A 25,858-nucleotide genomic window follows, 5' to 3' on the forward strand; every position below is an offset into this window, starting at 1 on the left:
AGTGAGAGGAATTTTCTGTTTTCAAGGCACAGGGCAGTGCCTACGGTGCAGGTCTGACTGCACACAACGTTCGGGGTTCTCTGAAACTGAAGAGGGTCAGCTGACGCTCAGTAACAGGGTGACTCATGCCCTCCCCACTGTCATCTGGCTCTACTGCCTGTCACCAAGGATTAAGATTGTTATCAAGCTCTGACTCCTTCTTCTACGACTACCCAACTCCTCTTCAAAGCCATTTTCCAATTTGATTCATTTTGTTTGTACTGGTGTGTCTGATTATCTCATTCATTATATTTGGGTATGGAAAACTTACTAAAATACGGGACAGGGTATGAAGTAAATTAAGATTATTTGGCGAGCCATTTAAAAGACAGTCAGTGATGCAAAAGGGAGAATGAAAAATCAGTTTCCTGTTAAAAATGGCAAAGATTCAATTACACATAGTTCTTTTTCAAAGGAAGAAGCTGTATTTTTCAAAATGTTGAATAAGTTTATAGCAGTCCAAATATCAGAAAACAGAATTTCCAAGGCAAATCATATGCATATTTATTACCAACAATGTATAGTGGGCATTCGGCAACATGACATATTCTAAATTATGCATGGGTATATATGCTAATTAAATGACACCCTGGTAAATACATCTTTGTTAAGGTCTGAATTTGGTGCTTGCTACTGTTTATTTGCAGTTATAAATTAAGGGCAGGAAACACCATCTACCTGCCCATGGATATACTTCAATAGTTTTAAACATTTCCCAAAGCTATGCTTTACCTTTCAGTTTGTAAGCAAACATCTCCACAGAGCTTCCGTGGGGCTAGAGTTGGTGATGTGTAACTTAACACATTTTGTGTAACTTTGCTCAGTGGGGCATAGGACACTATAATTACCGAGTAATCAGAGTAAAACTCTTGACCCTTTTTATTGGTAAGATTCTTTTCAGCGGTGAGGAAAACCCAGTGAAAGTGCACCAAAGTGATTTCAGACAGTCGTATACTATAATTTATGAGACTTGCACTAAGGTTTATCTCTAAACACACACACAAAACGTGGATAGTGGCTGTTGACGCAATCTGCATTGGCTCACAGCTTTCCTATACCCATAGTTTTCTGTGAGTGCTTCTGAAAAAAAGGTGGTAGGGAATTTGTTTTTCAATTGTGGTAAATTGTACATAACATAAAATTTGACATTTAAACAGTTTTCAAGTATGCAGTTCAGTGGTGTTAAGGACGTTCATACTGTTGTGCAACTATCACCACTGGCCACCTCCAGAACTTTCTTACCACCCCAAACCCATACCCGTTACACACCAACTTCCAGGCCCCAGGTCCCCCGAGCCCTGATAACCACTAGCTTTCTGTCTCCATGAACTTGATTCTTTTATGTATCTCATGTAAGTGGAATTATACAAACTGTGTCATTTTGGGTCTGGTTTATTTCGTTGAGTATGTCTTCAAGGTTCATTCTTGTTGTAATGTGTCAGGATTTCTTTCCTTTTTATAGCTGAATAACATTCCATTGTATGTCTACATCATATTTTGTTTATCCATTCATCCACCAATGGACACTTCGGTTGTTCCCACTTTTTTTTTTTACTACTGTTAATAATGCTGCTATGAATACTGGTATACAAGTATCTGTTTAAGTCCCTCCTTTCAATTCATTTGGGTATATACTCAGAAATGGATTGCTGTATCATGTGGTAATTCTATGTTTATTATTTTTTTTCAAATTGCAATGTTTTTATTAGAGTATTATTAATTGCAGATTTAAGAAAATACACTTGTGGAAAAAGGAAAACACTCAGAAATGCTATTACAGATTAGGCAAATTAGTAGGAGGAAAGATTTCTTCAGTGTATATAAAATGTAAATGTTTGCCCTGGGATTTCCCATAAATGGCATAGTCCACAAGGACTTATTTTGAATAAAAATGTCTATCAAGTCTCCAGTAATAGCTTCTATAATGTCTGCAAACTTGGTACACTGAAGTTAAAAAGTTACTAGCGCATTCCAGACTTTCTATGCAAAAAACAATGGTCCCAATCAAGGCAACTTGAACATCAACTGCTACATGAGAAAGCAGAGGCACCAAAGCAAATCACTCTTCCAATGATGATCTGCCACTCACTAGGCTATTTACATTTACCTGGACAGATTACAAAACTATACACAGTATATAAAACTACTACTTGAGTCTGGTGGAAAATGAAAGATTTCTTGATCAGACGCTCCAAAGCACATCAGATCAGTCACTTGAACTTAGGGAGAGAAGACGAGGAAGAGGCCCTCTTCTGTTGAGAAAATGGGGACTCACAGACATCCATGGGTGGGCAGGTGCACACCACGCGCTGATCTCCATAGATGGCATCAATCCGGGCAATGGTTGGCCAGAATTTGTTCTCCAGTTTCACAAAGGGGAGTGGGAATGCTGCCGCCTCTCTGGAATACGGCTGATCCCAGTGGGAGGACGTGACGAAGGTCAAGGAGTGTGGCAACATCTTCAGGGGGATGACCCTGGGGTCGATGCGGCCCTCCTCGATGTAGGCAACTTCCTGCTGAATGCTGATCATGGCATCTCAGAACCTGTCCAGCTCTGCCTTTTCTTCTGACTCGGTGGGCTCAATCATGAGCGTGCCGGCCACTGGCCAGGACATGGCAGGGGCGTGAAACCCGTAATCCTGAAGCCTCTTGGCCACATCCACGGCCTCAGTATTTGCAGACTTTTGAAGGGTCTTGTATACAAAATAAACTCATGAGCCACATAACCTCTTGCACCCTGAAAAAGGACTTTGTAGTGTTTTTCTAATCGCTTGGCCATGTAGTTGGCTTTTAATATAGCAGTTTCTGTGGCCTGTTTAAGGCCCTTGCCCCCCATCATCTTGATATAAACCCATGAAATTGGCAAGATGGAACTGGAGTTCCCACGGGGCCACGCTGACAGTACCCAAAGGCTGGGCATCTTTGCTTGGCTTCACCGAAATGATGGGATGATTAGGCAGAAAAGGCACAAGATGCTTCTTCACTCCGATGGGCCCCATGCTGGGGCCGCCTCCTCCGTGGGGAATGCAGAAGGTCTTGCGAAGATTTAGGTGTGAGACATCAGAACCAAAGTCTCCAGGACAACAGATTCCCACCTGAGCGTTCATATTTGCCCCGTCCAGGTAGACCTGCCCTCTGTGCTTGTGGATCAGGTCACACACCTCTCCAGTGTTCTCTTCAAACACCCTACTGGTGGATGGGTATGTAATCATGATTGCTGCCAGGTTCTCCTTGTGTTTATCCACCATGGCCTTGAGGTGAACTGCATCGATATTCCCGTATTTATCCACCTCCACAGACTGAATCTTCATGCCTGCCATGTGGGCACTTGCAGGATCGGTCCCATGTGCAGATTTTGGAATGAGGCAAACCGTTCTGTGTTTTTCTCCTTTCCCGTCCAAGTAGGCTCGGATAGTGGCCAGCCCCGCGTATTCCCCCCAAGCTCTGCTGTTAGGCTGGAAAGAGATTCGGTCATAGCCTGTGAGTTCACACAAATCCTTCTCAAGTTCTTGGAAAAGCTGCTGGTACCCTTGAGCATGGTCCAGAGGCACAAAAGGGTGGATGTTTGCAAATTCCTTCCACGTGATAGCTGTGAGTTCAGAAGAACTGTTGAGCTTCATGGTGCAGGACCCTAGTGGAATCATGCTATGAACAAGGGAAATGTCTTTGTTTTCCAACTGCTTCATATATCTAACAATTCTGTTTCTGAGTGATAGCTGTTGAACACTTGATGTGTGAGGAACGGGCTAGTTCTCTTGAAGGCAGTTCCTAGAATACCTCTCCGTTCCTCACCCGTCCTTTCAGCAACCAGCTCTGCAGACGACTCACAGCCAAATATCCACAACAAGTCATCCAGATCTTTTTCATTGACTGTTTCATCAAGAGAAATACCAAGTGTGCCATCCTCAAAGGGCCAAATATTTATTTGCCACTGAGTGGCCCTGCCCAAGACCTCCTTCACTGAGCAGCCACACTGAATCTTCAAAGTGTCAAAGAACAAGTCATGCTGGAGTTGGTGCCCCGCTCGCTTGAGACCTTCAGATAAAATCAAAGTGGCATTACATACCCTCCTAGCAATATGTTCCAGCCCGTGGGACCCACAGTAGATTGCAAACATTGCAGCCATATTTGCCAAGACAGCCTGAGCTGTACAGATGTTGATGGTAGCCTTGTCTCTGGATGTGTTGCTCCCTGGTTTGAAGAGCAAGACAATACACTTCTTTCCCACTGGCATCTCTTGTTACCCCAACCATTCTTCCAGGCATCCTCCTCACCAAGCTTTCTCTGACAGAAAAATGGCTGCATGTGGTCTGCCATAGCCCAGTGGCACCCTAAATCTCTGTGAGCTGCCCAGGGCAATGTCTACCCCAAATTCTCCAGGAGGCCTCAAGACACACAGAGCTAAAAGGTGAGTAACACCGCAGGCCAAGCTCCCTGCCTGATGGGCTCTCTCCACCAGTTCTGTAAAGTCTTCCACCTTCCCTTCGGTGTCTGAGTACTGGAACAGCACTCCACTGACATCCTTCCCACTGAAGTCCATTTCATGGGGTAACTTCAGTTCAATGAGGACTCCAGGATACTTGGCTCGAGTCTGGACAACAGCTATTGTCTGGCGATGGCAACGGGGATCAATAAAAAAATTTCCTCCTCTTGTGTCTGGGGAAAAGCTGCATTGCCTCTGCAGCCGCGGTGGCCTCATCCAGCAGGGATGCATTAGCCATGTCCATGCCTGTGATGTCACACACCATGGTCTGGTAAACTGGTAAACCATGGTCTGAGTAAACTCTCCAGTCTCCCCTGAGACACCTCTGGCTGGTATGGAGTTTACTGGGTGATCCATCCTGAGTTCTCCAGGAAGTTCTGCAGAATTGTCTGTGGCACTGAGCAGTTACAACAGCCCAGGCCGATATACGACCTCCAGAACTGGTTCTTGCTGGGAATGGCATGCAGGGTTGCAAGGATTTCATTTTCAGACATTTTCAAGGGTCTTTTCAAGTGGATACTGGCAGGAACGCTCTTCAGCCCTAGGGCCTGTAGCATCTCCCTCTGGTCTTTGTCCCTGGGGCCAATAAGCCTCCAAGCGAAGTCATAGTGTCTGGGCAGGAGGCGCTCGAGAAGGTGCGAGGCCCCAGCCCCGCTGCCGCTACTGCTGTCACGGCCCTGCGGCGCCCAAAGAGGCCCCGCACCTCCAGCCAAGTGGCGGCTGCCCCGGACTCCAAGCCCAGACGCAGCCCCCAGGCCCTGGCGCACGTCTGCATGGCCATGGTCACCGTCCCCTGCCCGGGCCCACAAGGGTCAGCCACGCTTTCAGCCCCTCTTCTGGTCACAGTCCCCTGGGTGGCAGCTGCCCCTAGGTGGCTGGAGTCTCTTCCCGCTGGAAAACCAGAGAGACAGATGGATCTTCGGGGCAATGAATGGGTGCGGCTCTGAGCCAGGACACCAGCGGAAAGTTGTTGCTCTGTTATTATTTTTAAGGAACCAGCATCTATTTTCTAGAGTGGCCGCACCACTTTACATTCTCACCAGCAAGACACAGAGTTCCAAGTTCTCCACATCAGAATTGTTGTTTTTAAGAAGAAAAATACAAATTAAAATTTTGTGATATAATTTCTGGTCTTCTTTCTTTTTATTTCTCTTTGTCACTTGTTTTTATCACTGAAATCAAAACTACAAGATTTATGATACAAGACTTAGTCTGATTAGAACCCCAATTCCAAGTCTACAGACAGGGAGGGACAGAGAAACTTAAGTCATAAAAGTTAATTCATAGACTAGTCATATGAAATAGGGTCAGAGGGCAGAGTTTCCTCCCTAAAATTTTAATGCTTTACTATAGTCCTTAAAATGTGATGGCAAATTCAACTTACAACAAGAAGCTGAGAAGGAAGACAGAAGCAAGCTCTGAAAACAGCAAACCAAAGGCAAGCATGTACAAACAAAGAAGGAGTTTTGCCTTTCAGATGGAAATAGAATTAAAGATAATTAGGAAATGTGCACCTACATTTTCTGTGGCTTACTGATGGAGAGGTAATGAAGAATTTAGGCTTATTTTTTTCCTAACATTTTCTTCAGATGACTGTATAAGGTGAATGATGATAATTTGGTTTAAAATATTCTACGTATTTGGTTTAGATAAAATAAAGGAATGTTAAAAATCAAAATTAAAATAAAACTTTCAACATTTGAAAGGCTAGAATTACAATCATCATTTTAGAAATAGGAAGAATCATTTTTAAAAAGTAAAACAATAGGATTCATAAAGCGACTTCTTTAATTAATATGCACAAATACACAATTTCTCAGGTTCATATGCCTGTTATGATGCTTTATAAAATATTCAGACATTAAAATTCTGAAGTGCCTAAATTTGTCTATACCATACTATAAAGAGAATATTTTACATATATTTAATTATTTCATATAAAAATATATTCTCCTAAAGCATAACAATAATTTTCACCTTACAAAACACAGCAATATAAATATAAGGAAACAAACTGGCATTTTTCTGATAAATCTCAATTTCATATCAAAGAGAGATTAAGATAAGTTAATTGAATTTTGTCCAAATTAATTCAAAATAGAATTTCAAAATTACCATCTGGATATGATGGAATACTGTGACCATCTTTCAGAGTTATTTAAAAATTACTCATATAGGATTTTGATTAGTTTAGCTACTACATGCACGTTGAGACTATTTCCAAGTAGACGATAACGCTGTTTGACTGTAATCTTCTCAGGAAATCCTAGAAAAGAAAGATTACAATTTATTATACATTTGTAATCTTAAGTACCAGAAATAAAAGGATGTATTCTTTAGTAAAAGCACAGTGGTTATTTATATAAGTAAGTCCTTAAGGACTCCATGAAGTTCAATTAATAAATGAGAATTTGAAGCCAAAAGTATTACATAACATTGCATTGTTTACACAATGTGATATTATCACATCACATATTATATTATGCTCGGTACACAAACATGTGACACACATAGCATCCACAGAACTAATACAAATCTGGACATTAGTGCACTTTAGGAAAAGCAGTGGCTACCATTATTTCAGTTATTTTCTTTCATTTGATAACAGCATTAAGGAGACAGAATTCATACACTATAAATTTCACCTTTTTAAAGTATACAATTGAATGTTTCTTTAGTATAGTCACAGAATTTTGCATACATCTCTACTATTTAATTACAGAACATTTTCATCACCTCAAAAAGAAAGCCAGCCCACAGCTAACATCACACTCAATGATGGCAAGCTGAAAATTTTCCTCTAAGTTCAGGAACAAGACAAAGATACCCATTCTTGATACTTTTATTTCAACATAGTATAAGAAATCCTAGCCACAGCAAACATTAGGCAAAAAAAAAAAAAAAAGGAATTCAAATTGGAAAGGAAGAAGTAAAACTATCACTGCCTGCAGATGACATATTATATATAGAAAACCCTAAAGACATCATCAAAACATGATTAGAACAAATGAATTCAGTAAAGTTGCAGTATACAAAATCAATATACAGAAATCTGCTGTTTCTATACATTAATAACAAACTATCAGAAAGAGAAAATAAGAAAGTAATCTCATTAACAATCACATCAAAAAAATTAAGATACCTAAGAATAAATTTAATGAAGGAAGCAAAATACTTGTACACTAAAGGCTATAAGATATTGATGAAAAAAATTAACAAAACACAAATAAAGATACTTCATGATCATAAATTAGAGAATATTGTTAAGCAATCTACAGATTTAATGTAATTCCTACCAAAATTCCAATGGCATTTTTTACAGAAATTGAATTCACAATCCCAAAATTCATATGGAATCACAAAAGACCTCAAATAGCCAAAGCAATCTTGAGAAAGAAGAACAAAGCTGAAGGCATCATGCTCCCTGACTTCAAACTATATTACAAAGCTACAGTAATCAAAACACTGTGACACTGGCATAAAAAGACACATAGATCAATGGACCAGGATAGAGAGCCCAGAAATAAACCCATGCATATATGGTCAATTAATTTATGATGAGGGAGCCAAGAATATACAATGGGGAAAGGATAGTCTCTTCAATAAATGGTGTTAGGAAAATTGAGACAGCCACATGCAAAATAATGAAACTGGACCACTGTTTTAACACCATGCATAAAAATTAAGTCATAATGAATTAAACACTTGAATATTAGACCTGAAACCATAAAACTCCTGGAAGAAAACACAGGTGGTAAATCCCTTGACATGAATCTTGTCCATAAATTTTTGGATCTGATTCCAAAAGCAAAGGCAACAAAAATAAACAAGTGGGACCATATCAAACTAAAAAGCTTCCGCACAGCAAAGGAGATAATCAACAAAATGAAAAGGCAATCTACTGAATGGGAGAAAATATCTGCAAATCATATAACTGGTAAGGATTAATACCCAATATATATAAAGAACTCATAAAACTCAATAGCAAAACAATAAACAATCAGAGTAAAAAACGGGCAGAGGACCTGAATAAACAATTTTTCAAAGAAGACAGATCGATGGACAACAGGCACATGAAAAGATGTTCAACATCACTAATCATCAGGAAAATGTAAATTAAAATCACAATGGGATATTACTTCACATTTTTAGAATGGCTATTAACCTAAGACAAGAAATAACAGGTGCTGGTGAGGATGTGGAGAAAAGGGAACGCTTGTGCACTGTTGGTGAGAATTTAAATTGGTGCAGCCACAATGGAAGACAGTATGGAGGTTTCTCAAAAAATTAAAAGTAAAACTATCATATGATCCAGTAATTCCAATCTTCATATTTATCCAATGAAAACAAAAACACTAATTCAAAAAGATACGCAAATGCCCATGTTCATCGCAGCACTATATACAACAGAGAGACTTGGAAACAACCTGAGTCCACTGATAGATGAATGGATAAAGAAAATGTGGTGTCTACATACTAAGAAATACTACTAAGCCATTAAAAAAGAATGAAATCTTGTCATTTGTAAGAAGCTTGAGGGCATTTTGGTAAGTGAAATCAGAGAAAGACAAATACTGTATGATCTCACTTACATGTGGAATCTGAAAACCAAAGCAAGCAAGCAAGCAAGCAAGCAAACAACAACAAAAAACCCTAGCTCATAGGTAGAGAGAACAGACTGGTGGTTGCGGGGGCCAGGGAGCAGGGGACAAATGGGTGAAATGGGCCAAAAGGTACAAAATTCCAGTGATAATATAAATAAGTCCTGGGGATTTAACGTAGAGCATGGTGACTACAGTTAGTAATACTGTGTTGTCTGTTCGAAAATTGCTAAGAAAGATCTTAAAAGTCTCCATCATAAGAAAAAGAAATTTCTAATTATGTATGGTAATAGATGTTAACTAGATTTATTGCAGTGGGTGATCATTTTTCAATGTGTAAAAATACTGAATCATTATGTTGTAATGTTGTATACCTGGAATGAATACAATGCTACATGTTGAAGATATATACTTCCATAGAAAAGTTTTTTAAAAAGAATGCTGGTACCCATTAGCAGTTACTCTCCATTTCCCCTCCTTCAACTACTAATCTACTTTCTGTTCCATGGATTTACCTATTCCAAGCATTTCATATAAATGGAACCATACAATATGTCTTTTGTTTCTGGCTTCTTTCATTTAGTGTTTTCAACGTTTATTCATGTATAACATGCACCAATAGTTCAGTCCTCTCAATGTCAGAATAATATTCTATCATATAGATATACCACATTTTATTTATCCATTCATTCATGGATAGACATTTGGGTTTTTCTACTTTTTAATTATTACATGACGGTTAGGAACATGTACATATATCTGTACATGTTAAATTTTTGTGTGGACATATATTTTCAATTCTCTTGGATATAAACCTAGGGGTGTAACTGCTGGATAATTACAGTCACTCTATGTCTAACATTTCAGGAACTGTCAGGATGTTTTTTAAGGCTGCTGCACCATTATATATTCCCACTAGCAACACACAAGGGATCTGATTTCTCCACATCTTTTCAACACTGTTATTGTTTGTCTTTTTGTGAAATAGTGTCTTATTGTGGTTTTGATTTACATTTCCCTAATAATTAATGATGCTGAACATCTTTTCATGTGCTTATTGGCCATTTGTCTTTTTTGGAGAAATGTCTATTAAAATCTTTTGCCCATTTTTAATTGGACTATTTTTCTTTTTATTGTTGAGTCATAAGAGTTCTTTATATATTCTGGATACAAGGCCTTCAAGGTTGCTTTTTTATACTCTGCTCCCACAAATTGACTTCCTCATAGTGGAGAGATTTGTTACATTTTTTTTTCAAAACAAAAATGTCCCACAGATACTACATTTGCTGGAACCACACCTTGCACATAACACCATAAAAGACTGTCCATACATAACAGGGTCACTATAATGTTAATTATAATATCAGAATGTCACATTCAGTGTCCTTTGGCATAGCAATTAAATAAAGGAAAAGAAAATCAGATAATAAAATAAAGAAAGATCATTAAAAACAGCAAAATTTCACATAGCAAAATTTCAAACCTTGATAAAGTTGCTTTATCAACACTTGACATGATACTGCAATAAAATAAGTGATTACCATAATAAAACCATATTTGCAACTGAGCATGATCATAAAATTGCTATTATAAAGATAATGTCTTAGGCAAGCACATTAGTCATCTCAAAAACTATTTACTTCAAAGTAGCCAGAGGTAGAAATACATCTACAAACAAACTTTCAGAATATCCCAGGGGTGGTCTTTTGTGATATTAAGATTATATCAGAAGAGAAGAAATGTTTGAAAACAATAAGTCAGATTTGTAAAAACTATATATAGTGTGTGTCCATTTTACATACAGATGTTAAAATCCACATCCACTTACATAAATTTACATACATTTTTAAAGTTCAAAGGTGACTTTTTCAAAACTTAGGTACACTGAAAATAATAATAATCCTCAAAAACAAAGAAAGCTAGAATTAACGAGGTCAGGACAGCAGCTTTCATTCAGTAAGCGTAGATTAGTGTTCCCTTCTCCCAAAGCCCGCTCATGCCACTAGCCACAAAGAGAATTGGGACAAAATGTGCCATGGATCAATGCAAATCCATCACTGCCGGTAGACAAGCAGCTCAAAAAATGCCCATTTAGGACCCAGGGTCGATGATGTCAGAGGCACACGTGAAGGACAGTTCTGTCAGCCCTGCTCAGTGGTGACAATAGGACAAGCCTGACTACAAATATACCACATATTTTAAAGAAAGATTAAGCAATTAAACAGGCTTTCTCATGTCTTTTATACATATATTCTCAGAGAGCTTTGAAAAAAATCCTATTTTGCCCTTGAGATACTTTTATTAAATACTGAGGAAAAAATATTTATGAAGTAAAGGTTATAAAAGCAAATAAATACCTATCATTTAAAACATAAAAGCTGATGCAAATTTTATATTATGCGTCTCTGTGTAAACATTTTACATATGTGAACTCACTTCACTGTCACAACAACCCTGTGAAGTCAGTACTGTAATTATCCCCACTTTACAGATGTATAAACTAAGGCAGAGAATGGATAAGCCGGGCCTAGGATTCAAACTCAGTTAGTCTGACTCTGGGATTTGTGCTAAATTTCAGTATTACCAAAGTGACTAGTACTACCAGAAAAAATAAGCACTCAAATAAAACTTAGAAACTAGTTGTTATTAGACAGTAAATCTCTTTTCTCTCTTTAGTACTGTGAAAAGTACTTTTGATTTGCTCATTTTAAAAAAGGAAAAAAGAGTAACCAGGACAGTAGAATGGGAATTAAATTCCTGAGAGCAATTCTCAGCTCTTTTTATTTGTTTGATGATGTTCTCACTCACTGTGACATAAACTAAAACAAGGCAAGTCTGTGTTTTCCTTAAATAACACTCCCTGGGATATTTGGAACTGAATGAGATCATCAAGAAAAAGGCAGAAAGTACAAAATAAACCTGGTTGCTGTGACTACGCACGGAGAGTCCATTACCAAGAGGGTAGTCAAATTCTACTGACAATTTGTTCCCAATGTACAAAAAGATGCATTCCAAAATCTCATCTCTAAATCCATTATTTAGAATTTAAAACCTGATCTATATGATCACAATATGTTCTTCAAGAATAATACTTTATTTTATTATAAGAACATTAGATTTAGCACAGCAAAGTTTCACTTTTCTGCATTCAAGCTCCCAATCAGTTATCAAAAACACATTTCCTCCTTGAGGAGCCCTGGAGGCAGGTTAGGGAGGTCCACCTTTCTCCCTTCCCACAGCCAGGTGCTAGGAGCACGCTCACCCCCCCCCCAGGAAAAGGATGGCACCCACAGAGCAGGAGCGCCGAAGGCCAAGCAAGTGGGGTCAGGGAGGGTGGGGCGCTTGAAGAAGCAAAGGGCCATGTCCAGGGTCTTAACAGCAACAATCCCTGGATTTCCTGGACCACGAAAGGCGTTAGGACTTTGTCTTTATCACTCTACACCCCATCTTCATTTTTCTTTTGGGGATTCCCTCCTTCAGATCCCCTAATCTCTTGTCACTCTGGCATCTGAGTCACCCTTACTTTCCACCAGGAAAGCTGCTTCCTAGACTACCTCTCCACTTGGTCTCTCCTCCACTCAAACTTCTTCGGGAAGGACGAAGGTGCAGGATTGTAAAAAATGTCCCTCCGATGAGAAGGAATACAAGTACATCCCCCAACACACACAAAAATTCCTCCACTGCCTTTTAATTTCTTCATTAAATAAAAGACCATCCTAGGCAGTCTCAGAAGATCTAGTGTGGGGCTGTAAGAATAGGACCCCAAGAAAAAAAAAATAATAAGAAGAATAATTTGGAGAGAGATGCTATTAACAAGAACCTGTGGGGACACATGAGGAATTGCTGATTGGGCCCTTCTGTCCCTGCAAAGCACTTGGAATCAGTACTGGAGCAAAAGGGGAGGGAGAATTGAGTCTGAAGGGAACGGTCTAAGGCAGGTGACGAACACAAGCAGAGACAGAAGGGAAGGAAAATGTCAAAAACAGCACAATCAGGAAGGGAAGTTTTCTTACATCCATCACAATCCTAGTGAATTTTTAGGTCTTTAATAAGTAAAAGCTGGGATCCGCATGTAACCCACATACCGAACTCTGGAGGAAATCCATGGAGATTTGCTATTTCTTTAGGAGTGAAGAATCGAAGTTTGAGCGTTAACAATTTTGTTATCTTTTCTTCTTGTGACAAACTGGTAAGTGATTTGTAGACATTCTCAATCTGTAAGAAAGCATCCAAGATGACTGATCAAGTAGAGGGCAGCTACATTTGTTAAGATACCATCATCTATTGTGAGACAGTTTAAAAATGGTGGATGTGCAGTCTGCTGTAACACACGGAATCACAGGGCAAAACGTCTCTGTGCAGTGAACTGTATAACTGGCTCAGACTGCCAACGTAAGCTTTGAAAATGAACAAAAACTTCATGTGGAACAGATCTGGATACTTTCAGTGTATGTGTCCTCAAAAATTAACTCATAAGAATATAAATATTAATATTAATAATTGACATTAATGACATAATAAATGACATTAATAAATGACAATATAACATAACAGAAATATAGTGAAAACTACAAAAAAAAAGAAACTTGCTCAACCAATAAGTCAACTTTATAATGTGAACAAGTAGCCAATAAATGTTTATTGTTTATGACCAATTTTATCTAAGTGTTTTCTTTAAATGATAAAAAATATTTAGTAAATACAATTTCTCAAATCCAGACATTCATTTGCCTCTGATAGGGTTTTTTACCGTGGGTAAATTTTATTAATAGTAAGAGTTTAAATCAATATAAAAGATAATGTGACTTCACTTCAAAATTATTCAGAAGTATATAAAACCTGCAATATATGAAGCTTGTCTTCTATCATACTACAAAAAAAAAAAAATTTGCAATTGAAGTATTAATAAAAGGCCTTGCTAAAATTTAGATTTTTTTCCCTAAAAGGCATTTTTATAGTATGTGCTCCAAAGGAAGGCTCCAATAAGAAGATACTTGTGCGTAAATTCAGAAAATATTCACTATTATACTCTGCATTTCAAATTACTCTTTATGGACTAAAAAGGAATACAAAAGGTAAGATATAGAAAGAAGTAAAAACAAAGTATTTTTTGGACATATAGTCATATCTAGCAATAAGAAAAGATTTAGTCTATAGTAAATAATTATTATATACATATATTCACGCCAATTGAACATGTAAGATTACCTCAACATTCTCAAATGTTAAGTATTAGGCAAAGTGTTATTTAAAATAATTTTCAGATATTTTAGTTCTGAAGCATGCACAGTACCTGCACATCCTCTGTAGTCTGTAACACAGATCCTGTCCCTTCTACGTAGCGTCCGTAACTGAAAAATTAACATGAATCTTTTCATCTAATTGCTAAGGCTACATTTCTTAAATATTTCATGACTGAACTAATCCATTTTACAAAGTTATATTCTTCTGAAATATTCTGAATAATACCACATAAATATGCTTTGTGATTAAAAAATTACTAGGTGAAAGACAGAAGATCATTCTATTTAAACTTCTCAGACACTAAGCTTGGCATAGTTTTTTGTTGTGTAAATACAATTTTGCATTATGTAGTATTGTCATTTATTCATATTAAATGTCATTTTTAAAATATTCATCACTAGAAAGTAAGCACTTGTTATGACTTTACATCTAAATGCTATTCAATACTGGCAGCCCTGCAACATTACACTGAATGTTATGTAGGTGAAAATAAAATTTTTTTTTTTTAAATAATGCCTGAACCATCATTTCTTCTCACAAACCCAAGACCCTACTCTCCAGTAGCATGACACACTCAGGCCCATCAAACATGCACCTGCCTCTTACTGTGACACAGTATGTTTTGACTTTTTATCATACAACAACCTGACTATGGGGAAAAAACTATTAAAAATATAAAACACTACAGAAATGCAACGTATTACTAATATTTCTTTCCCTAAGACCATTGCCAAGATGGCTGTTTGACATTTTATTTTTTCCCTAATACATGAATTTAAAACATAAATTAGATATAAAATATAAATTAGATATAAACTATAATTAGAGGAAAAAAGTCATATCACAGAAAAACAGTTTTCCCATATATCACATGTATGTGTGTGTGTTTATATTATCTACACTAAAATAGACTTTGACAATGAGGCTTCTTTTATACCATCTTTATAATTACGAAAGAATTTCAAGGTTGCTTTTTATTACAAAACTGATAAGTTCTGTTTTATGAGAGTCCTAAACAGAACCTATCAGACTCGGAAACAGACAGCAGCTGAGTGAAGTCTTTTAAGGTAATGGAGAGCAATATGCCCATTCCCCTGGAAACACAAGGGCAGAGTGTGATACAACCCGAATGAGTCTGGTACGCTCACATCAGGGACATGGTGCCTGGCGCAAGACAACCAGCTAGCAGGTAGAGAGAGAAGGCGCGAATTCTTCAATCATACCACTACCTGTCCAATGAGCTTGAGTGGCACTAGAAAAGCAGAGAGAGGGATCTTTTACATACTTTTCTCAAAGTGTCTAACTTCCCCCTTCTTTCTAGGTTTTAAAAAAAGTTGAAAAACACATGAACACTTGAGAAATAATCCAAAAGAAGCCCCCTAAATGTCCATCAATAGGTAACCAGCAAAAAATTATGGTATGCCTATACCATGACACAGGAAAGTTCTTTATGCACTCATATGCAGTAAAATCCCAATTACATTGTCCACTGAAAACAAGGGCACATAATAATGAATAGAGTATGCTATCATTCATGTAAAAAAGACAGTACAAATATGCATGTATAAATACACCCTCACACATAATACCTCCCAGGCGATCAGACAGTGAATTGAAATCAGTGGTTGCACGTAGGGACGGAAACTGGACAGCCAAGAGGCAGAACTGGAAGGGAGTCTTACAATTTTAGTTCCTTTCGAATTCTGAACCGTGAGAATACATTATGTATTCAAAAAACTAAATAAAATTTAAATATGCTTTAATGTGCTCTAGATTATTCAATGTTATTTCTTGCTTTTAAAATTTAATTTCTTCACTGATCATGGAAGTGGACATAAGTTTTTGAGGTCTGATGTACCACAAAAAGAAAGGTGCTTAAGAAAATTAGCAATTCACCATCCATAGACACCATGTTTCCACCGTGAATAATTAAGCGCCTATGAAGGTCACCAAACAATGGCATTGTCTTTTATGAGCACTTTCGTGGGCCGTGCACATGATGTTCTGCCAGAAGGAATTTCCCCTCGTGCATTCTATTGGAACACGAAAGCAGGCAATTAAGGGCGAAAAAAATCATTCTAGCAGAAACATTTTATAAAATGCTCCTTGTTCTGAGAAGAACTAAAAGAAACAATAATTACAAAAAACCTGGTTATTTTGGATATGCCATGAATAGTCTCTTTAAAACCTACCCTTTTGTAAAGCACATGGACCTTCTAGAAGTGGGCTTAACAATGTCTAACAAAAGAGCATATCGCAGTAACGACTTTGGTGGTAAAAAGTATGAGTTCATGTCAATGTCATCTTCCAGAAACTCCTTTAGCATTTGCACAGAGAGATCACTGTCCTGTTGATGTTTCCTGTCAATTTCTTCTGCAGTTTCAAGCTTAAAAAGAATGGCCTCTTTTCCAGAACAGTGTGTGCTGTTATCAAAGCAAATACTTGATTCGATTTTCTTTTCTGCAGCTATCTCATGTTTTTGTGGATCTTCAGATCCAATTTGGGGAAACTCCATCAGTATCTGGCATCAAGTAAAAAATACACAAACTGTCAAAAGCTTTATTTAAAAATAAGAGACAAATTAATAACATCTAGTCAATGTTATGCAACAGCACTCTTTAGCATTTACAGAGCTGTCATTAAAATAGATAGAAATTGAGGTTTACTAGTATTTATACAAGTTATTACAAGTTACTCATCATACATTGACAGGCCATCAGGCTACAGATGATTTATTTCATGAAGTTAATGCTTTCCGTATTTATTAATAAGATAGCAAGTATGTTGACTATAGATACAGCATCATATTTGGAAAAGCAGGTGAGAAAGCAACAGTAACATTTCTGGAAAATGTGTTTTGGTTTGCCATTCCCCTCCATTAAAAAAAAAAAAAACTAGAACATACCCGTGATCTAAAGGAAAATTAGTAATTAAAAAAGAAAAACAGGCTTCACCCTGAAAGGTTATTTCTATTCCTGAATCCCACAGGAAAAACTTGTTCCTGCAAAACATGTAACCTGGTAGTAAAGTCCTATTTTGGGAAAGAAAAAACAGTTCCAGGAATTTTTAATGATGAAGTCTTTGTTAATATACTTTATACGTTGTTTTTGGAGCTGCTCACTATGAAAGAGAGATATACTGTTACTATATTATATAATATAATATTGTATAATACTGGTATTGCGTTACAGGGGATTCAAATGGTACTACTGAACCCCTGTTACCAGGACATGACTTTTGAGTTCTTACCTGTGATACTTACGGAGAGCCTCACTGAACCACTGAAACTGTTACCCACATCAGTTTTCAGCAGAAGCATAAAATTGCTAGCATCCTTAGAGATCCGATTAGCAACAACTGAGCATTTCATTCTAGCTTGTACTAATCTTTACCATATTTTAATCAATTAAGGCTAAACAGCACAGAGTTAAAAGAAAATGTAACAGATGTGTTAAAATACTCAAGCCCCTTTAAGATAGCATAGTGAATTTTATCAGAAGTAGTCAAATGGCTTCTATCAAGGGGGAAAAATAGATGCAATATAGTCAACGGTCAGCAGAGAAATTATAGGGGAAAAGGGAGGATAATGGTTAATAACCAGCACGAATGGTTATTTTTCAAACTTCTCTTTGACCTTATTTTTTTTCTTAATGATGAAAGGAAATTTTCTGGTTTTATCTAAAGCAATTAAAGTGGCATCAGGAGGGGAAAAAGGCACAGAAGACAGACGTAGGGCATAGGGTACATTATAGGCATGACAGGACACACATAGACCTCCGTGAAGCAGCTCCTGAAAGTGAATTAGCAGACTGACGTATATTTACAGTAGACGAATAATAATGATGATGATGATGACAACAACAACAACAGTAAGAAATACCTGACCAGGGCCTTGAAAAGGGAGCGGCTCTGACTGAAGCTTTGCAATAAGGAAATACCGTAGCCTTGAATTTGGAATGCCAAGCTGCAAGTAAAGCAGGACAGGGAGTTGTTATAGGAAATTAGGAACGTCTGTATCAACTGTCAGCAACCTAGTAAAAAATTCACACAGGTCTACATCAGTTTCTGCCAAACAAAACTCTGTTGTTGACTTGTAGAAGACTTCTCTATAGTAAATTCTTAAACCTTCTAAACTGCCGCACTTTGTACCTTTATTTGAATGACATAAAGATGGAAACTGATGAATCATATGTCTGTGAGTCACGTTCACTTTATATTTCCCAGGTAAGAAGTCAGAGACATTCTTACGTTCATTACTGATAGTACAGTAATCATAAAAAAAAAGTAGAATTCAGATATAGCTATAATATTCAGATATAGAAAGTAAGAACCATGTCTGAACTAACTTTGAGATTTACCTATAATATTATCCAAAATGGAGCCATTCTTTTTATTGACTCAAATTCCCTCTGGAAGATTTCTATGAGAGTTAATAATTGTGGTACTTACAGAGGTTGGAGACAATAGAAATTCTTGGTACTGAAAGCCACAATTTTCTATTGTTTGTATTAACAGGTCTCTGAAAAGAGAAAAATAAAGGGAAAGGAAAAAGCTTTCACTCTACAGTTCAAAATGGGATTCTTATATAAAATTTTACACATAAAACATCATTTTATGTGAAAACTGTGCCTGCACTCAAGTTGTTTAGAAAGAATAATCCAAGTTCTTTTTTAAGTCCAATACTTGAGAAATTACATTCCTCAAAGAGGTAATTGTTATTATAAATAAATAAAGCTACCAGAAAATTTATAAAATTGGTGAGAGTTAGAGTCACACTAATCCATGAATGATAAACTTGCTATGGGAATGGAACTGTATCCATAGCCAATCAGATGGGGCAACACTGAGACAGACAGCTGGAGAATCAGGGACTTAGATGGATGCCTTCTCTCCAGCTGGGCTACCATCTGAAAGGGACTCAGGGCTTGCTTCTCCCATCTAACTGCAGGACAAAAAAATGCCTGTCCACAGGACCAAATCTGAACCAAAAACATTCCTATTTCTAAAGAAACAGCACCAAAGTAAGCAGTGAAAATTGAGAAATACCATTCTCATTAAAATGACTACTCACTATGGCAAAATTCAGACATATCAAAGTGGGAGAGAATCAGTTGAACCTAATTTTGGGATACTTCAAGTTACTAACTGTTCAAAATCAGTATTAACGAATAAAATACATAAAATATATAAAATGTCAGAATGTACATGTTTAGTTTTAAGATCTTTATTTCACAACAGCTCCTATTATGAAAAATACCAAGTCTAAGATGAACATAAGACACACATTTTTTACCTTGTAGAAGACACTTCAAAACCTTTAACGTTTTCTAAAAGAATATACTTCGGTAATTTTTGTAATCTAAAAAACAAAACAAAACAAAACAAAAACAAATGGAATTCCAAACATCTTATTACTTAGAAGTAAGAAGGAAAGAAAATTCTTACAGGTGGGAAATATGAGGTAAATAATTGTCCGAACTCTCTTTTTATAAAAGAATTTTATCAGGGATGGAGACAACTCATAACTTATTCCTTTTCCCCATAAACATGGCACACCCGATAAAGTTAACATTGGAAATGCTCATTTCCACTGAAGTTTGTGTCAGAACTCAGTTTGCACAGAGTCTCTGGGCGGCACAACTCAAATGTACACACAGGAGGACGGTTTCTGGAGTTAGCACAACTTTCCAGGCCGTGGGCAACAACACTCACTAACATTAGCATCATCTGCTCTAATACTGTGAGCAGAGGCAACAGAACTCAGCTATTAGGCTGTAACTCCCTGTCTCTCACTTTAGTGGCAACCATGGAATTGACAAAATCTGTAGTCACTCCACGAGTCATGGCAAAAGATAAACGAAGCACACGGTATCTGAAGGCAGCGTGTATAAGCTCTAATCTCTATAAATGACAAACATTGCGTTCATCCAGATCCAAAGTTCTACATTTACAGTAAGCTTGTACAGGGGTCTAAGTTTTTACCTTGGGAGAATGTCTAGAATATATAAGAAGCTGTTCGTCCTTGGATCAGTCACATCACCTTGCAGACCAATTCTAAAGGGGTAAGTACGGAAAGCAAGTTAAGTTCATCAAGAATCAAGTTCATAAAGATACCAAGTCACTTCTAAAAAGTCAGAACTGAGAGAACTAAAATTAGTCAGCCCTCACAAAAAATACGATCACCTCTGCTGCTATGGAGAACAAAAGTGTATTTTTTTCATTTAATTAAAAAGAAAAAAGCCTTGCCTGTCTAATAAACACACTTTTTTCAAAACAATATGCCAAATGACTTACATGAGGCAAAGCAGAACTTGAAGTCGATGAAGAATAAAATCAATTACCATCGTAAAAATCAGTTTGTTTAGGAAAGGCACACACACACAATTGGCTGATGACACCTTTTGCTCTGTCCCACGTGAGACAAGAAAAGTTTAGATGAATGAGCTGGTTGGGCACAGTGGCAATGTAGAACTGATGGCAAGGATAACTAATCACCATCTAAGCAGATCAAAGTAGAAGGTAAGACTAAGATCATCTTATCCAGTGTAACCAGGAGGGACTAAAGCTGAAGGCTTGATTCTACAAGGAGTTGCAACTGGGCTAAACTAACTAGGTCAAACTATGTCACATAAACAAGTGGTATCTGGACTAGCAATTAGGTCTTATAATTAACATTCAATATGATCAAGAACCAAGCAGAAAGGACGACTAAGACTGGGCCTTTATCACAGCAGCAGAGGACTAGGGTTTAAGCCCTTGCTCTTCATTAGCTTCATATTCTTAAGTAAGTTACTTGACATCACTCATCTGTTTCCTCACACCAGACGGCAGGATCAACACCAACAGTGGATCTGAGGCTCAGATGGGAGGTTAGGGTGGACTTGAATAGACTGCTCAGAAACCTTGGGTTCTTCTCATTTTGGCCTTTTTTCTCTCGGTGTTCAAAATGGTGATCGTACTATGGGATCAGCGACTGTGGCCGTCAGCAGCTGGAGCAGGGCTAATGCAGAGCAGAAGTAGAAGCAGGGAATATATAGGCAGCCCACTGCAGAGGGCCCACTGCAGACGGATGAGGCATCCCAGCACTGGGGCTGCATTCTGTTCAGTACCTCCGACTTAACTATAGTTAAACAGCCCACACACACACTTGCATATGCTTGGAGCCATCTTTACGTGGAAGGCCTGCCTTTTCTGATAAACTCCCAATCTGCTCCCAGACAATTCAGGTATCATCTCTAAAAGAATTCCTCCCACCTGGTGTGCAGCAAGCCATTTTCTCCTCCATGCTCTCATGGCGGTTTCAGCATTCATTCATTATAGAGCTTAGACCACGTTATAAGCCCATTATTTGTCAGCCATTTCCCCTTGGACTATAAGTTCCATAGGATGGAAACTACAGCATTGAAAGCAATGCCCGGCACAAAGGTGCACAATGAACTCTTGGGGAATTAACTTCCCAGAAAACTTCAAATAAAATTTGGATGGAAATTAATCATGAGAATATTTATTTAAATTAGATTTTTTACTACTTGTGATATCCCACTTAAAATCACATCACGTATTTAAACAGGATCCTACAAAATAACTAATAAATCCTGGCTCTGACATTGTCTAATTGTATGGCCTTGGGAAAGTTATTTAACTTTTCTATACCCCAGTTTCTCACCTATAAAATGATGAGACTAGTACCTATCTCATAAGCTGGTTAAACTAAATGGCATACTCCCAGTAAGGCACTCAGAGGGCTATCACTATTATCATTATTATTTACAATAATTAGAAATATTATTATTAAAAATATCTAAGTGAAGATGGATTAGTTAAGATTCTATCTAAAATATAATTCCCTGAAATACACAGCCAAATAAATACCATAGAATAAAAAACTGAATTGGGACATAGTTTTAGAGTCATTTGATTAATTGTACATATTATTCAATGTACATAACAATTTTGAGAAATGTAAAATTCACAAATGCATTCTTGACTAGCTTTAAATTTTTACAGTCAAGGAATCTGGAACTTGAATATTTATTGTGGAAATTTACTTTGAATAATCAGTGTAGGAAGATATTCCAGAATGCTCACTAGCTTAAAAAATTTAAAGTAATTTAGGTCAGAAACAAATATTGGATCTTTGGTAGCTATCAAAGAGGTACCATGTAGTTGCTGCACATCTACTATTGACCAAATTACTGTTTGGCAGTAATTGCTATTTTCCTTATGATTAATGCTAAATTACAAGTGTGAGTAAAGGAATTACTTATGAAAAGTTTCAAGCCTACAAAAATGCAGCTGATGGACTTCCAAGTGTCCATGCTTGAAATTACAGTATGATTTGATTTAATGAGTCTTTCAAAAGTACTCTTCCTAACAGAGAAATATTTATTATACATACCTTGTGAATGGCTGACAGGGAGGGCTCATTAAAATCATATTGAAAGATAATCTGTCAAACTCTTCTAGCGTAATGCCCTAAAGAACAAACATTGGGGGGAAGAAAGAATATAAAAACATGCATAGAATGGGGAAGAAGGAAAATGCTAACTAATTATAACTAAATACATCAGAAATTGTAACACTTAAGTTTTATTTGTAGCACTTGAAAGTTTATAAAACACTTAATACTTTTACAATAAACTTTAAACTAACTTTCCAAAGCAATTTTGTGAAGGAAGTGGAGCCATAAACCGGAGCTATGAAAAATTCAATGACTTCCCCCAAACCCCAGAGCCAGCCAGAGCAGAGGTGGAAGGCTAGTCTCCTGCCTCATAAGCACTTCGTGCCCTGTGACACCTCAGGTCTAAGACTGCTATGATTTCTGAATCAAACATGGAGAACTTTATTTTATAATTAATGATTCTCAGCAAAGGGTCTAGAGAATTTTTTTAACACCTTTCTATTCATAATACTTTTTATTTAGGAAATGTGATTTACTGACTAGTCACCATCCTTTTCTGTCAACATACACCCTTGTACGTTTCTGTTAGTATAACACCAAACAGAAAAAGGTTCCATTTTCACATACGCACAATTATTATATTGCTTTACAGTTGTGTATAGTCAAAGAAGTTCAAAAGATTGTAGGTAAGATGAATCAAAATCATCTCTACTGGGCTAAATAGTTTAAAAATAGACTATTTTACTCTTGTTTTATATACAGTATCAGAAGATAAACATAGAGAAACACAAGTCAGGGGTTTGCCAAATCTCATTAAGCAGTCTCAGTGTACACTCTTTGCCAGAAATTTAAAACAAGCCCAGAATCACAACCTTCCAATTACGAGACATTTCTAAAAAGTTCAAGCACATGAACAAAGCAGGAAAAGCTTTATTCTGAATTCTATAAAGAGTGAGTTATCCTGGGAGACACACCACTTGTCTTTATTGTATTAAAAGTTTGAACATACATGTCTATTGTTATTAAATCACAGGCTTTTATGTAGTTTAAGATATATGTGTAAAATGAAATGAAAATTAAATATTGAAAAGTTCCAAAGCACCTCTGGAAATCAGAGTTGTAAAGAAAACAATTTGACAATCACATACTCAACAGTCTGTCAGAAAACCTGGGGCAGGCCAGTGCCTTAGCACAGCACAGCATATGCAAGTTAAACAGCTTGTCCGCACAGGGCTATTATGAAAAGCAACTTATTGATTTTACAACTAATTGTGGACGGATTTAAGCTGACTTCCTAAAATCAAAATAAAAATGTGACAAAAATCTTTTATATCAGGAGCATCCTCAGTCTAGAATCTAAAGTTTAGAACCTAAGTCCAGAGTTAATGCCTCCAATACAGTTAGATGTAAAGAGAAAAAAAAAATCATAATTTTAAAGGATTCCAGGAGATTTTTTTTTTTAATAGTACAACCCACATGACAAGCAGTTACTCAGAAAACACTCAATGAAACCATCCACAATTTTCTAGGTCGATGAATGTGTCGGGATTCAAGAAAGTAGTTACAAAGACTCAACGATTAATTTTAATAATTTGGCATCTTAACACTAATGGATATCTATCCTTTTTCCATAACAAGGCCATACATGTTAATAAAAACACCTTTGCTTTATTTACTTTCTCAAAAAGTTTCCTGGCTATTCTTATACTTAATTTTCCTTTAAACTTTAGGAAGAAGTTGGTAGATTAGCAAACAACAACTTTTGACTATTTTAGTGAAATCTACTATTACACTAAAGAGAAGTAAAATTTTGAGGTGCATGATAAGTCTCCAATAAAAACTTACCAAGTGGTTATTTCCTCTCATTCCCTGCCCTCTGAGCACTGACATTCCTTTGCTGATGAATATCATGACGATTAGATCTTTCTTGATCATTGTACTAATCGTCACTACACTATAAACTAATTTTCTATGACTCATAAATGCTTTTGCCTTTAGACAGATCTTATCTAATATCAATTCTGAAACCTCTGTTGTCCTTTGTTACCATTCACCTGGCATTTGTCCATTTTTTAGGCACGACGTGTTGTTCATTAAACAATGTTCATAAATTAATCCACCAATATTTCAGCGCGTCTGCTATACGCCAGACACTGTGCTCGGCCTGGGAATACACCATGAACATACAGACAAGGCCTCTGCTCACATGATGTTTATACAGTAGTGACTAGTAATTTCCCATTTTCTACCTAGATAAATGACAGATTTTAATTTTATAATGCATTATCTTTATAACTGGGGAGTCCTGCTCCTGGTTAAGCACCTGTACGTAATTTTCAGGGCTGACTGTAGGCAATGATGAAGGCTTCACCAGCAGGTGTCCAGGGGAAAGCCGCCCTCCCTACTCCAGACCTGGTGCCAGGCTTGTGCCCTGCAGTGTGGTCAAGGGCTCAGAACCCCTGGCAGGTCACACTCTTCACATATTTGCATTCCTAGGTCTCTTTATCTGAGGCCTTGCACACAGGTGGCCTTCAGGCCTCTTTAAGGGAGGAGGAAGGGAAACCTTGAAGATACTCACCCTGCTATGACTAGTACCCAGCCCTTTCCGCTCCCAGCCTTCCCTGCTTCACCTTCTCCCCAGATGCCAGGGGCTCCTTCAACAGTGAGCTGACCCCCACATCTGACCCGACTCTCCAGTGGGGTGCTGCCCCCTAGGGAAATGGAACAGGGGGCGTCGGTGTTTTCTCTGCTTTATTAGAGACTTGCTTTTCCCACACAGCAATTAAGATTTCATTCTCATTTTTGCCCTGTTGCTTAATCAGCTACTCTGATCCCTGACAGTTCAGCTGAGCTCCTGACAGCAACATTAATAATGTCCTAAAAATCTACAGCTTCATTTATCTTTCCAAGAATAGATGTATTTTCTGAGACTCACTTTCCCTTCCTACTGCAATTATATTATCATTTCTACACTGCAAAGATTTACAACATTTCACCCTGCTTCCTAACCATAATTTCTTTCCTAACATGGCAGTTTTATTCGTGGGTTCTTTACTCTGATTCCTCTCTTGCTTAGTCAGATTAAGTGAC

The 25,858-nt window shown here is 37.4% G+C and overlaps 1 protein-coding gene and 1 pseudogene across 5 annotated transcripts in view; both read right to left on the minus strand.

The window, feature by feature from the left end:
* Positions 1 to 1,696: 1,696 nt before the first annotated feature.
* Positions 1,697 to 5,303, minus strand: LOC102532577 (glycine dehydrogenase (decarboxylating), mitochondrial pseudogene; annotated as a pseudogene).
* A 989-nt stretch (positions 5,304 to 6,292) lies between these two features.
* TRDMT1 (tRNA aspartic acid methyltransferase 1) overlaps positions 6,293 to 25,858 on the minus strand; it is a 43,128-nt gene continuing 23,562 nt past the window's right edge. For 4 of the 5 annotated variants that reach the window (XM_006216767.4, XM_072955455.1, XM_072955456.1 and 1 more), the window contains 9 exons: positions 22,766 to 22,842; positions 20,350 to 20,421; positions 19,661 to 19,726; positions 18,817 to 18,886; positions 18,248 to 18,331; positions 16,560 to 16,888; positions 14,417 to 14,474; positions 13,209 to 13,338; positions 6,293 to 6,788 (listed from right to left, as the gene is read on the minus strand). In XM_006216767.4, coding sequence (XP_006216829.1) covers positions 6,688 to 6,788; positions 13,209 to 13,338; positions 14,417 to 14,474; positions 16,560 to 16,888; positions 18,248 to 18,331; positions 18,817 to 18,886; positions 19,661 to 19,726; positions 20,350 to 20,421; positions 22,766 to 22,842 — 987 coding nt within the window. In that variant the 3' untranslated portion in view covers positions 6,293 to 6,687. Of the gene's footprint in view, positions 6,789 to 13,208; positions 13,339 to 14,416; positions 14,475 to 16,559; positions 16,889 to 18,247; positions 18,332 to 18,816; positions 18,887 to 19,660; positions 19,727 to 20,349; positions 20,422 to 20,661; positions 21,149 to 22,765; positions 22,843 to 25,858 lie in introns of those variants that run through there. The other variant, XM_072955454.1, reaches the window with a different exon arrangement.

Source organism: Vicugna pacos, chromosome 35 (genome assembly GCF_048564905.1).
Source record: "Vicugna pacos chromosome 35, VicPac4, whole genome shotgun sequence".
Taxonomy (NCBI): domain Eukaryota; kingdom Metazoa; phylum Chordata; class Mammalia; order Artiodactyla; family Camelidae; genus Vicugna; species Vicugna pacos.